Raw genomic sequence first — 14,835 nt, forward strand, 5'->3', positions numbered from 1 at the left:
GCTGCATATAGACCGGGGTGAAAGCCACAAGCATTCAGCAGCTGTGCTCTGGTTTCTCTGGTCACCCGCAGCAGCGAGATGTCAGCCAGCAGGTTGGCTGCATATGAAAAAGTGTGGGATAATTTTAGTATGAGTTCCCTACAAAGCTGCCCTGCAAGCCGTGACCTTTTTGTCCATACACACAACCGCCTTCCCCCAACCTCCAATACTCACCATGATTGGGGTGCTCCCTGAGCTGTGTGCCTGCCTAGAGTCTCAGAGAGAAAGTAATTTCTACTAGCAAAGTGCACTTTTTATTAAAACTTTTCAATAATTTGCTGGAATGTAACAATCCCCCTTCTATTCAGCACAGACCTTGAAGAACAACACCTCGCACCCCCGCAGACCGGCTTCAGCAGATAAGAAAGAACCCTAGGTGCAGCAAAGAAGACATGTTCTCCGAGGTGCTGCAGCGCGATGAGAGACAGACCAGGGAATGGAAAGAGTGCTGGGAAGCCGAAAGGCAGGACAGAAAAGAGAATGTTGCTTTTGCTAGGCAACCAACAGAGCAGATGATAAAAGTTATGGAGCAGTGGCTGTCAAACTTTTGTACTGGTGACCCTTTTCACATAGCTAGCCTCTGATCTGCAACTGACCGGTAGCAGTCTGGATTCGCCAGCTTCCACACAGCAATTGCAACGTGCTTCTCTACTGAAAGGGCAGCTCTCAATCTGGTGTCCTTGTACCACAGGTCAGCGGACAGCTCAGCACATAGCTCCATGAAGGCTGCTTTACACAACCTAAAGTTCTGTACCCACTGGTCATCATCCCACACCTGAATGACAATGCGATCCCACCAATCAGTGCTTGTTTCCCTGTCTACCGTACGCAGCTGCTCTGTGAATGCACAAAGCACTGACAAGTTGCTGCCATCAATATCACACTCGGGTGCCTACAATTCATCCTCTGCTTGAAAACATGGACTCAGAGCAGAGGCACCGGAATAGAGGAGGCCAAAGGGCCATGGCCCTCCCACTTTTTGAAAGTGGACAGACCTTGCCCATCCATTTTTTGCCACAGGCCCAGCACCCTGCCCCTCCTCTTCCCCTTGAGGGCCTGCCCTCTGGCCAGGCCAGAAGCTGGAGCCCGGGCTGGGTAAGAGTGGCCCGGGGAGCCACAAACCCTCCACCTGTCTAGGATGGGGGCGGGGGGTGGAGGGGAGGCCAAGATCAGCCCCCAGCCCATGTCCCTGCCCCTGGCAAACAGAGGGTCTTTGGCTGCCCACAGCTGCCCGGGCAGCTCTTACCATGGCCCAGCTGCGTCTCTTTGGCCAGGCCCCACTCCGAGGCCAGGTGGTAAGCCAGAGCCAGGTCAGGGTAAGAGCCACATGGCAGCTGTGGGGAGCCGCAGACCTTCCACCTGCCCTGGGCGGGTACACAGGCTGGGGATTACTCTCTGCCCTCTCCTCCCCCAGGCAGGTGGAGGAGCCTGGGCTCCCCGGCCCGGCTCCAGTTGTAGCTTGGCTGGGGGTGGGGCCATGGAAAGGGAGGGGCCTCACGCCACCCCACACTTTTAGGAAAAAATCCATCACCCCTGACTCAGAGAGAGATCAAAGGCGCAGCCAGCCCTGAACCATGAAAATACCCAAACCAGACACCAATTATTTTTTAGAGTGAATTATGTTAGCTCATGTATAATGCCACAATAATTTGTATCTTATTCAGCACATGCTGGGAAATGGTTCCAACCAAGATGGATTCCCGGACAAAACCTGTGGTCAGAATCGTCTGAAACAAAACAGCTCCCTATTGATAGACTTGAACATCTTCATTTGCATCATCTTCTCTTACTCCATGCTAGACATCACAAAGAAAGAATGGAAGTTTAATGGCTGAACACTGTTGATTATACCCACCCAACTAACAGATATATATACATCAATTTTTTCTCTATTACCAAAAATGTTGTTATTCACAGAGAAAATAACGAACTGTTCAAACATTGTGGCTATTACATAGGATTACCACCTTTCTGGTATTTGACCAGCCTGTTTTTTTTTTTTAAATGGATTTGCCAGTTGCCACAAAAATACTTTAATCTGTCTTTTTTTTTTTTTTTTTAATGTGGGTCTAAATATCTGCATTATCATCACAATATACTGGGATATCCAATGTTAAAAGTTTCTGTGTTCAGCTAAAGATGTTGCAGTGTTCCCATTTCTGCGGTTTAAGAAATAACAGATCAACACTCTTGAAAATTCAGAAGCTATCTGCCCACTAACATGCAAGTGCATTGTGTGTGTGTGTGTGCGTAAGAGAGGGTTTGAGTCACGTGAGAGTGAGAGGAATATTAAATAATGGAAAATCAGGGCAATGGTGCAAGTGATCCTACTACACCCGTAAATAAAAAAGGATCACATCAGCAATTGCACATTCAGTGACAACTGGCTACACAATACAGACTACAAAGACTGACTGGCAAAATGTGCTGATAAAACAAAGACCCATTTGTTATCAATCTTAACTATATTTGTTCTCTCTCTAGATACAAGTGGCTGCTCAAGGGGGAGTTTGTGGAGTTGCCTTGTGGTTAGGGTAGCAGTGGGCTTGCGTTGTTGGGGCAGGGGCAAGTTTTTGCATTTCAAAGCTGGTAACCTTACCATTTCATAGATAAAAATTTTAATTTATAAATAAAAATCTACTTGTATTTCAATGTCATAGAAACCATGAGTTTACGCATGTGCGCTATCATTACAGGCCAAATTTGTCTTCCACTGAAATGGCAAAATTCCAGTAACTTCAAATCAGAGTAGAATCAAGTCTTGGTTTTCTCCATCTTTTCTCCCTCTTCTCTCCCCAACCCCTCGAGCTTTCATCTGTTTTCCCCTCTCTCAGCTATCTCCTATTCCTGTAAACACACAAAATGGTCCCTGAAAGATCACTTGACATTAAATAAAGGCTAAAAAACTGGAATGGTATTTAGCTTATCTAGCAAAGGTTAAAAATAATATGGAGTTAACGTGTATTAATTTAATGAATTTACAAGCATAGCTGTGCGTGACTCTTGCAAGTCTGTCAACTAAAACACAACTAAGGGAAGAGCTGCGAATTGAAACAGAATGGTTTTATTACAATGTGGAAATAAAACAATATTACTCAATGATATTACTTACATAATACTACTACTAAATACAAAATGGTGTGGGTGTGTGTGGGTGTGGGTGTGGGTATACACACTTAAGTCATTTCTATTTTTTTAAAGTTTGAAGTAAGATGATTAATCCAATGGTTTCTTTCAGGTAATATATATATTCAGTCTTCAGTTTTGAAAAAGGACTCTCTCTCTCTCTCGCTATATATATGAATGAATGTGCAATGTAACTTAGCTGTTTATGTAACTTTTCACGTGCTCACCAAAGCAATATCCTATTATAAATCATTTGTCAGATAATTTTACTAGTACAGAATCTATTTTAAAACCCATTGAAGAAGCTTTACCTAACACAGCATATATATATTGCAGGGATTTTCAAATTCCAAAAGATCAGATTGTGTTCTAACAGTTATACTCACCGGACAATCTGTGACCCTCTGTGGCCAGCAAAGAAACAAAACAAAGTTACCATCCACAAAGTAATATATTTCATTTTTATTTTAAGAATGGAACATATAAAAAGTTTATGCAGAAAAAGGACTGAGTGGAACAGAAAAACATAAAAGTGTCAGAGTCCTACAGGCAACGAATAATGTTAAATTTAAGTGTCTGACATTTTAGCAACAGAAATAATTTAAAACTACTCAACTTCTTGATAATACACAATAGAAAACCATGAGAATTAAAAGTTAGAGACAAGCGATAAAAAGTCCATAAAAGTGATTAAAGCATAACATAGTTTTACTCTTAAAAAGTAATCATGTGGGAGAAATAGTTATATTTGTAGGACTAACAAAATCAGTGAGAGGCTGGATGGAATTTGGACAGAACTTTCTGACACACCAAAGACAACTGACCTTGAGGATGAATGACAATTCATTCAGCTCATCGGATACAGATATGATGAATTGTTGGCATTGTCACAGTGTGCCAACCAGTGGACTGTTACTTCTGGTGCACAAGAATTGGCATGTTGCGGTGGGATCTGATCCTTTTGGAAACTGGGATGACCAGCAGCAGCTTCAGAACTTCTGAATGAGGAAACAGATCCTCACAGAGCTGTGTGAGGAGCTTGCATCAAACCTCTAGTGCCAGAACACTCGATTCAGGGAAGCCACAGTGGTGAGGAAGCAGGTGGCTATATTGCCCTGGCGAAGCTTGCAACTCAGACAGCTATTGGTCCATTGTAATTCACTTTGGAGTTGGAAAGCCCTCTGCCAAGGTTGTGGTTGTACAGGTTTCCAAGGCAATTAACACTAACCTACTAATGGGTGGTTTCCGTTAGAAAAATTCCAGAAATAATAGCTGGATTTCAGAGCATGGGATTTCCAACCCGTACAGTGGCCACTGAAGGCACCCACATCCCAATACTTTGCCCATCAAATGGAGCAACTGAGTACCTGAACGGAAAAAGTTACCATTCACTCCTTCTGCAAGGCTTAGTGGAACAGAGAGGCAGATTCATGAATATGGGAAACACCGGAGAAGTTCCTGACACAGCAGGGTGCTGAAATCGGGACAGAAAAAGGGACCTGATTCCTCAGAAACCATATGGTTTTCTACAGTGTATTTGCGCCAGCTGTTATTTTGGGGGACCCCACATACCTACTCCTGATTTGGCACACTAAACTGTACCCTGATATCTATGATGCTGGAAAGAAGGAATTCAATTACAAACTAAGTAGCTGTGGAATGGTCATTGAGTGCATGTTTGACAGACTGAAATCTCTTTGGCATTGCCTATGCACCCATCTGGATGCCAATATGGCCAACATCATTCATATAATCGGCACGGGCTGCTCACTGAGTGGGCTGAGGACAACCCTGGTTTACAAACTCTGTACATGCAGCCAGATCCCACCCATGTGCACACTGGGCCTGGTTCCCCACATCTTCGAACAGCAAGGATGCACAGGATGACATCTGACTTTGCAGATGAATGCAGTCACACCCTGTGCAAGCTGCTGGAAAAGCGCATGACAGAACACGTACTTGTGAGGTTACATAACTTTGTGATGGTTTTGTTTCCCTGTAGCCAAAGGTCATTAGCTGTTCATTCCTGTGGCAATTCACACATTAGATAATTATAACAGGGCATCTCCACTGGCTTATCACCTTAGGGTTGGGTTTGTGCTGTAAAGGGTGGTGTCTAATTTATAAAGTGGTCACTGGGCAATGCTTTTGTCTCAACTGTTCACACTTGTTTACAAATCTCTGTTACGGGAAGCACTCAATCTCCCTTATCAACATTTGCTTTGGAGAGTGTGTGTGCACCCATTCTTTTTTTAACCATGCTGTCAGCCATGCTAACTCATGCACTGAGCAGCTATTATAGAGCGCTAATCATAAGGTTGAAGCAGGTCATGGTTCGGGGGTGAGGGAAGAAGGAAGGACCGTTTAATCACTGGGCAGTGGCAAATGACTGTATTGTTACTTGAACTGTGTTTTGTTTTTTTGCATGTGAACCAACCCATAAAAATGTTTACCTACTCATTTTCTGTATTGTGGGTTTTGCTGCTTTTAGAACTAGCAGTGGGTTCTAAAAGCTCATAACACTAACTGCACTTTCTGCATCCCTCCCACGTATCCTTGGGACTTCAGATATTTCTTAACCTGTGTGGGGAGAAGGTTGTGGGTGAGTCCAGGAGGCCGACTGTGACTCTGCTACTGCTGGAGGAAAAGTGAAGGGAGACATACTCTGTGTCAGCTGTACAACAGGTGCAAGGAACATCACCTGGTGGGTTGGTTCTGCCCTACACATTCTAGGGCAGAGCCACTTGTTTTCCTCTACACAAATATACCCTTTCTACCTGTGCAGGAATGAGTACAGCTCTTGGGATGAGGCCACTTCCTTCTCATCTCTCACCTCCAACCCCCAAAAGCAGGTACCCAGCACAGGGGAATAAGGAGATGCATTACACTACACCTTACTCTCCTGCATGGGCAGGCAAGACAGGCCATAATCTGACCCTTAAAAATTGGAAAAGCTAGAAAAATTAGGAACCTCCACCACTATGTTTGTATAAATGGAATCCAAAGCAAAATAACTCATTCTTCCTATACATGCCACAAGTGCTTCAAAAATGGCAAACAAACAAACAAATAGCAGTAAACATTAGCAACTGTATTGATTACATATGAGTGGCAAAAAAGTCAGTTAAGACTAAAATTTTACATTACAGACAGAAAGCTTGATTTACTTCTACAATAGTTGGTAAACAAAATAGAATACAAAATTACAGTAAAATACGGAAAGAAAATTTAAAAGACCATTCCACTACTTTCAAATTGCTGTTAATTAAAGGCTCAATCATGCACCCACTGAAGTTAATGGACATTTTGCTATCAATTTAAGCCCCGACCCTACAAAGTCTTATGCACATATTTAACATTGAAATCAATAGGACTGCTCACAGCAGCAAAGTTAAGCACATACATAAAGGTTTTCAAGATCTGGGCCTTACACAGGTGCAGGATATAGCCCCCAAAGAACTAAGTGATACAATGGTGATAAGAGGACAGCAAATATCTCAGGAAACTACTATAAAAGAACCAGTATTTTATTTACAGTTAGTAAGTACTGTATCAACCATTTACAGGGTCATAAGTGTTTATCATGGATTTCATAATATTTTGATTTTTTTTAAATGCTCCAGCTTCTGGAGACATGCTATCATGTAATAACCTCCACTTTCATTTAAAAAAGAAAAAGGAAGTTTCCAGCCCTCATGGTTGTGGACAAATGCTTGAAAATGTGAACCATAAACATTAAAAAACTAGAAAGTAAATAAAAGAGCCTACAAACTTAAAGATGAAAAATCATTTTTAAGCCAATCACGTGATTGGGGGGGGCCCTGTCTCATGATTTATGAACACTTAGGGTTGACAATAACCAGCGGTCGGGTGGCTGGTGAACTTTGGGGCAGGTGCGGTGTAGCAGAAAAAAACCTCACGAGTATACAAATTTGGCATTTGCAATCAGGCACTTAAATTCAAAATAAGTAAATACTGCGTAACAGGGTATCACTCTCTGTCTCCAGGCTGGTATAGCAGCTGAGATAATACTAGAAGCAGCAGCTGTAGCAGCAAAAAGTGGAGAGCCTACTGGACGTTGCAGGACAGTCAAGCCCCCATTTGGTCTGTGTTGTTGTTTAATGATTTCCCACATCTTTTCTCACCGAGCCTGCCTACAGCACTGCAGATGGAAAATCTCTGCAGGACCCAATTGCTGAAGCTTGCTCTTATTCCTGAGCTTGGTTCCCCTGCTCATGAGGCAAGTCACACAGGCTGTGGTGACTGTAGGGCTCTCTAGTGTGTCAGCAGAGTTTTAAAAATCAAAGCGTAGTGTGAAGCAAGATCAAAAAGTGTTTTTGCCTTTTGTGTTTTGCCCCTTTTTAACATAAAACGCGGCCTCAAACACCACCCTTCTTCCTGCACATATTTTATGTCTGAAATATCAAACATCAGGAACTTACTTCCTTCTTTACTATAAGATTAAAGGAGGGATCTCACATCTCTCCATCCCCTAAACTGGGGAGGAGAGCGAGTGTAGGCAAGAGAGGGAATGTTTACTATTAGACAATCTAATGGTACCCTCCAAACTGATTTATGGGGAAGAGACATCTATCAAACTACAGCTTTGCATCATCAGCTTTGCATCATCACAGGTAACTAACCGCTTTCATGTTCTCTCCACAGGTACCATTGCGGAGAGTGGACCAGATGATATGTCTGGGGGGAGAAAGCAGAAGGAGACTCCGCTGGTTGGAAGGCATGAGATGCGATGTCCTGAGGTTGGGGGTTCCACGACCACCACTCCCAAGAGGAGAAGGCGGGTGGTGGTGGTCGGGGACTCTCTCCTCCGGGGGACTGAGTCATCTATCTGCCGCCCTGACCGGGAAAACCGAGAAGTCTGCTGCTTGCCGGGGGCTAAGATTTGCGATGTGACGGAGAGACTGCCGAGACTCATCAAGCCTTCGGATCGCTACCCCTTCCTGCTTCTCCACGTGGGCACCAATGATACTGCCAAGAATGACCTTGAGCGGATCACTGCGGACTACGTGGCTCTGGGAAGAAGGATAAAGGAGTTGGAGGCGCAAGTGGTGTTCTCGTCCATCCTCCCCGTGGAAGGAAAAGGCCTGGGTAGGGACCGTCGAATCGTGGAAGTCAACGAATGGCTACGCAGGTGGTGTCGGAGAGAAGGCTTTGGATTCTTTGACCATGGGATGGCGTTCCATGAAGGAGGAGTGCTGGGCAGAGACGGGCTCCATCTTACGAAGAGAGGGAAGAGCATCTTTGCCAGCAGGCTGGCTAACCTAGTGAGGAGGGCTTTAAACTAGGTTCACCGGGGGAAGGAGACCAAAGCCCTGAGGTAAGTGGGAAAGCGGGATACCGGGAGGAAGCACAGGCAGGAATGTCTGTGAGGGGAGGGCTCCTGCCTCATACTGGGAATGAGGGGCGATCAACAGGTTATCTCAAGTGCTTATATACAAATGCACAAAGCCTTGGAAACAAGCAGGGAGAACTGGAGGTCCTGGTGATGTCAAGGAACTATGACGTGATTGGAATAACAGAGACTTGGTGGGATAACTCACATGACTGGAGTACAGTCATGGATGGTTATAAACTGTTCAGGAAGGACAGGCAGGGCAGAAAAGGTGGGGGAGTAGCACTGTATGTAAGGGAGCAGTATGACTGCTCAGAGCTCCGGTACGAAACTGTGGAAAAACCTGAGTGTCTCTGGATTAAGTTTAGAAGTGTGTGCAACAAGAGTGATGTAGTGGTGGGAGTCTGCTATAGACCACCGGACCAGGGGGATGAGGTGGATGAGGCTTTCTTCCGGCAACTCACGGAAGCTACTAGATCGCATGCCCTGATTCTCATGGGTGACTTTAATTTCCCTGATATCTGCTGGAAGAGCAATACAGCGGTGCATAGACAATCCAGGAAGTTTTTGGAAAGCGTAGGGGACAATTTCCTGGTGCAAGTACTAGGGGAGCCAACTAGGGGGGGCGCTTTTCTTGACCTGCTGCTCACAAACCGGGTAGAATTAGTGGGGGAAGCAAAAGTGGATGGGAATCTGGGAGGCAGTGACCATGAGTTGGTTGAGTTCAGGATCCTGACGCAGGGAAGAAAGGTAAGCAGCAGGATACGGACCCTGGACTTCAGGAAAGCAGACTTCGACTCCCTCAGGGAACAGATGGCCAGGATCCCCTGGGGGACTAACATGAAGGGGAAGGGAGTCCAGGAGAGCTGGCTGTATTTCAAGGAATCCCTGTTGAGGTTACAGGGACAAACCATCCCGATGAGTCGAAAGAATAGTAAATATGGCAGGCGACCAGCTTGGCTTAATGGTGAAATCCTAGCGGATCTTAAACATAAAAAAGAAGCTTACAAGAAGTGGAAGGTTGGACATATGACCAGGGAAGAGTATAAAAATATTGCTCGGGCATGTAGGAAAGATATCAGGAGGGCCAAATCGCACCTGGAGCTGCAGCTAGCAAGAGATGTCAAGAGTAACAAGAAGGGTTTCTTCAGGTATGTTGGCAACAAGAAGAAAGCCAAGGAAAGTGTGGGCCCCTTACTGAATGAGGGAGGCAACCTAGTGACAGAGGATGTGGAAAAAGCTAATATACTCAATGCTTTTTTTGCCTCTGTTTTCACTAACAAGGTCAGCTCCCAGACTGCTGCGCTGGGCATCACAAAATGGGGAAGAGATGGCCAGCCCTCTGTGGAGATAGAGGTGGTTAGGGACTATTTAGAAAAGCTGGACGTGCGCAAGTCCATGGGGCCGGACGAGTTGCATCCGAGAGTGCTGAAGGAATTGGCTGCTGTGATTGCAGAGCCCTTGGCCATTATCTTTGAAAACTCGTGGCGAACGGGGGAAGTCCCGGATGACTGGAAAAAGGCTAATGTAGTGCCAATCTTTAAAAAAGGGAAGAAGGAGGATCCTGGGAACTACAGGCCAGTCAGCCTCACCTCAGTCCCTGGAAAAATCATGGAGCAGGTCCTCAAAGAATCAATCCTGAAGCACTTACATGAGAGGAAAGTGATCAGGAACAGTCAGCATGGATTCACCAAGGGAAGGTCATGCCTGACTAATCTAATCGCCTTTTATGATGAGATTACTGGTTCTGTGGATGAAGGGAAAGCAGTGGATGTATTGTTTCTTGACTTTAGCAAAGCTTTTGACACGGTCTCCCACAGTATTCTTGTCAGCAAGTTAAGGAAGTATGGGCTGGATGAATGCACTATAAGGTGGGTAGAAAGCTGGCTAGATTGTCGGGCTCAACGGGTAGTGATCAATGGCTCCATGTCTAGTTGGCAGCCGGTGTCAAGTGGAGTGCCCCAGGGGTCGGTCCTGGGGCCGGTTTTGTTCAATATCTTCATAAATGATCTGGAGGATGGTGTGGATTGCACTCTCAGCAAATTTGCGGATGATACTAAACTGGGAGGAGTGGTAGATACGCTGGAGGGGAGGGATAGGATACAGAAGGACCTAGACAAATTGGAGGTTTGGGCCAAAAGAAATCTGATGAGGTTCAATAAGGATAAGTGCAGGGTCCTGCACTTAGGATGGAAGAATCCAATGCACCGCTACAGACTAGGGACCGAATGGCTAGGCAGCAGTTCTGCGGAAAAGGACCTAGGGGTGACAGTGGACGAGAAGCTGGATATGAGTCAGCAGTGTGCCCTTGTTGCCAAGAAGGCCAATGGCATTTTGGGATGTATAAGTAGGGGCATAGCCAGCAGATCGAGGGACGTGATCGTTCCCCTCTATTCGACACTGGTGAGGCCTCATCTGGAGTACTGTGTCCAGTTTTGGGCCGCACACTACAAGAAGGATGTGGATAAATTGGAGAGAGTCCAGCGAAGGGCAACAAAAATGATTAGGGGTCTAGAGCACATGACTTATGAGGAGAGGCTGAGGGAGCTGGGATTGTTTAGTCTGCAGAAGAGAAGAATGAGGGGGGATTTGATAGCTGCTTTCAACTACCTGAAAGGGGGTTCCAAAGAGGATGGCTCTAGACTGTTCTCAATGGTAGCAGATGACAGAACGAGGAGTAATGGTCTCAAGTTGCAATGGGGGAGGTTTAGATTGGATATTAGGAAAAACTTTTTCACTAAGAGGGTGGTGAAACACTGGAATGCGTTACCTAGGGAGGTGGTAGAATCTCCTTCCTTAGAGGTTTTTAAGGTCAGGCTTGACAAAGCCCTGGCTGGGATGATTTAACTGGGACTTGGTCCTGCTTCGAGCAGGGGGTTGGACTAGATGACCTTCTGGGGTCCCTTCCAACCCTGATATTCTATGATTCTATGATCAACAAGTCCTCTGAAGATTTCACCAAGATTTCACAACAAAGCAAGTGAAGACATTTAGAAAAACAAAGTAAAACAAAATGAACAAGTGTGAAAAGGCTTGCAAGATCTCTTTGTATATCAAGAAGTGCAAACATTTGGTTTGCATGTTTTGTAGTTCACCCTTTGTAATTGCACATGCATTCAATATCTATTTTCTTATGTTATGTTCACTACCCCTTGAAGACTGAACTTTAATGTAAAAGGATACTGAACAACAATGTACATTAGGATCAACACAAAATCTGCATCTAGTACATGGATGCATTAATCTAAGTTTTCCTCCAAAAAGCTGGGTAGTAATATCTATAGAACTAAATTATTAACTTACATCAGAAATGGACTTCTGCAAGTTAGTAACTAGCAGGATTTCAAGTGGCTTAAAACAGACAGGGCATAAAAGCATAGCATGTTATTTTGATTTTGGAAATATCTCATGAGAAGACACTCTCAGGATCTTTACCCCAACTTCCATGAAATCCTCAATTATTTTTGATATTACAATATATACTGTACATAGATTAACTATAACCATATTTTGAGTAAATGACCCCCTGCCCTTTCAAATAATCGTTCATCTTTACTTAAAAGTTGCAGCATCTGAAATCCATTATTCCTGAAGTCTGAAGATCACTAAAAATAGTGACAGTTTCCCACAGAAATTGGCTAGAGGTATAAAGCAGCACAGTGCTGGTGAAATGGATTTCCCTAACAATGGTCACTTATTAATACGGAAATACGGTAGCATTCAGAGATGAGAAAATATGGCTGTCAGCTATGATATTTTTTAAAATGTTTGTACTTTATCGAAGTAAGACTAACATGCAGGTGAAATCCACACATGCAGCAATGACAGAGAATGTCAACATGTTTATTGTGCCTTATAAACAATTTTTGATACTGAGAGAAACTACAACTGCGGCCAGTGGGAGCTGCGGGTGGCCATGCCTGTGGAAGGTCAATGTAAACAAACTGTCTGGCGGCCCACCAGCAGATTACCCTGACAGGCCATGTGCGGCCCGCGGGCTGCAGGTTGCCCACCAATGCTTTACACTGTACTGTTTAAGGTCAACCAAAATTAAGTAATGATGGTTAGGCCATATCATATCCTTTCCATAATCATCTCCTGGCCCACCATCCTCTTCCTCAGTTTTTTAAGATTACAGAGCAGTACCTGTCAGAATGTATTACCAAAGAGCAAAGAGTTTCTAGCTAGGGTACAGTTTGTTCTTGTAGGAGTAGTCTACTAAGAATTCCATGCCAGCATGTGGTAAACTACAATAAAGTTTGGATTAAATACAGTAACTATGCAGAAGATCATGAAATTGGGCAAGGTGTTTAAAAAAAGCTTTTTGTTGCCCTTTTTAAAAAACAAACAAAACAAACATGTGGAACACACATACACCTAATCTTGTGCAGCTATTTTCAAAACTTTTTATTAATTTTACCGCAAAGTGAAGTATGGAACTAACTACATGGCAGGAGAGAGTGTTTGATACAGACAGATGTTGCACAAACTACTCCACTAAATATTGTCAATGCACCTCAATCCTGCCATACAACTAACAAAACATTTCAGTCTTAAATCACTCCTGAATAAAGAATGCCAACTGTGTAAAGCCGTATTTTGGATTCATACATGCTAGCACTAGTAGAGATTAGGATGAAACAAATTAAGTGCTCTCAACTGTGACGAAGACCCATTTGAACCTAGTGTTGATGACAAAGTAGAAAACTAGTTGATCTTGTACAGAATTCGAGTGGATGATCTAATAGCTCCTTTACATATCTAACTTCTATGATTAATAGAATCATAGAATATCAGGGTTGGGAGGGACCTCAGGAGGTCATCTAGTCCAACCCCCTGCTCAAAGCAGGACCAATCCCCAACTAAATCATCCCAGCCAGGGCTTTGTCAAGCCTGACCTTAAAAACCTCTAAGGAAGGAGATTCCCCATCTCCCTAGGTAACCCATTCCAGTGCTTCACCACCCTCTGAGTGAAAAAGTTGTTCCTAATATCCAACCTAAACCTCCCCCACTGCAACTTGAGATCATTATTCCTTGTTCTGTCGTTCCATGAACCCAGGTCTACACAGGTGAAACATTAACTCCTTGTGCTACTTGTCATTTTTAATCATGACATATCGGAGGAAAACTATGAAAAAAGCCTGTTTTTACAATCAGACAACCTATCCTCATGAATTCAGCTGCAAAACGCATCAATTTATGACTGTACATGAGAATTACTTGGCTCTGCAATAGGACCAAAGTTATGATCTATAAAGCAACTTTGCACTATTATACATGCATTATGTTTTAGAGATAACACATTTTAAAAGAAGTAAGATTAAAGCAGGGAAAAATAAGACACCTTTCTCCATACGTTCAATTCACATTTATATTTTGTATAGTCTGTATATCAAATATTTAAAAGCTATGAGCAGGGTATTTTTAATATTTTTTCAAGAACTACCATCACTGGTTGCCCAAACCCTTTAGAGGGGTAAGCAAGATTTTTTTTTTTTAAACAAATTGCATTATTTTAAGAATTAACTATTCCCAGGCACAAGGATATGCATTGCCGCCTGTATTTCCAAGAACATTACCACACAAGAGCAGATAATTCAAAGCAAAATGAACAGAGTGTATGAAACCAGAATGAATGCATAACACTCATTAGTTTCTATGGAAACTGTGGTTAACTATTCCTTTGAAATCTGTGTTTAATTCATTGACCAAGTTGTAGTGATGTTTGAGAGGTGTGCAAAATATGTCACTGTACTATCTGAGTTAGAAAAATCACCCGCTTTTTACTCTCAAATTATCCACCCAAACGACATTTGAACAGATGTCTACTGTCAGACTGGAAACAAAGTAGTGTGAAAATAAAAGTCTCAGTTTCAAGCCAAACAGCCTATTTGATGAAACACCCGTCCAATTAAAAACTCAGTGGGCTTTCAACACAATGTTATGGAGCAAAATATAATATATTTGGTAGTCAATGTATGGCTTTTATATGTTCACAGTTCATGTAGTTTTTCTCTAAAAGTGTACTAGAAGTTGTGATCCACTGGACAGGAACACTGGAGAGAACAATTAGAAATCTGGATTCTAGTTCTGGCTTTGCTACTGACTTGCTACAAATCCTTGGACAAGATCCTTAACTTGTCTGTGCTTCACTTTTTTCCAATATAGTTCTAAGATCTATAAATAAAAAGCACTATGTAAATGCCAGTTACTTTTAGAGACCCACTCCCTTCCTTCCCTCATGTTTCTCCTTTGAGAATATCAGCTCCTTGTAAACTAATTAATGGGCATATTTGAAGAGGCACTGTCAACTTGTC

The 14,835-nt window shown here is 43.4% G+C and overlaps 1 protein-coding gene across 6 annotated transcripts in view; it reads right to left on the reverse strand.

Annotated features, from left to right (window-relative positions):
- Window positions 1-14,835, reverse strand: part of PHKB (phosphorylase kinase regulatory subunit beta) — a 222,832-nt gene that overhangs the window by 196,885 nt on the left and 11,112 nt on the right. For 2 of the 6 annotated variants that reach the window (XM_043526047.1, XM_037877749.2), the window contains exon 3: window positions 3,552-3,569. The exons of the other annotated variants lie outside the window; for them this stretch is intronic. In XM_043526047.1, the coding sequence (XP_043381982.1) occupies window positions 3,552-3,569 (18 nt within the window). The remainder of the gene's footprint in view (window positions 1-3,551; window positions 3,570-14,835) is intronic. 6 annotated transcript variants of the gene reach the window in all.

The sequence above is a fragment of the Chelonia mydas genome, chromosome 12 (genome assembly GCF_015237465.2).
Source record: "Chelonia mydas isolate rCheMyd1 chromosome 12, rCheMyd1.pri.v2, whole genome shotgun sequence".
Lineage (NCBI taxonomy): Eukaryota > Metazoa > Chordata > Testudines > Cheloniidae > Chelonia > Chelonia mydas.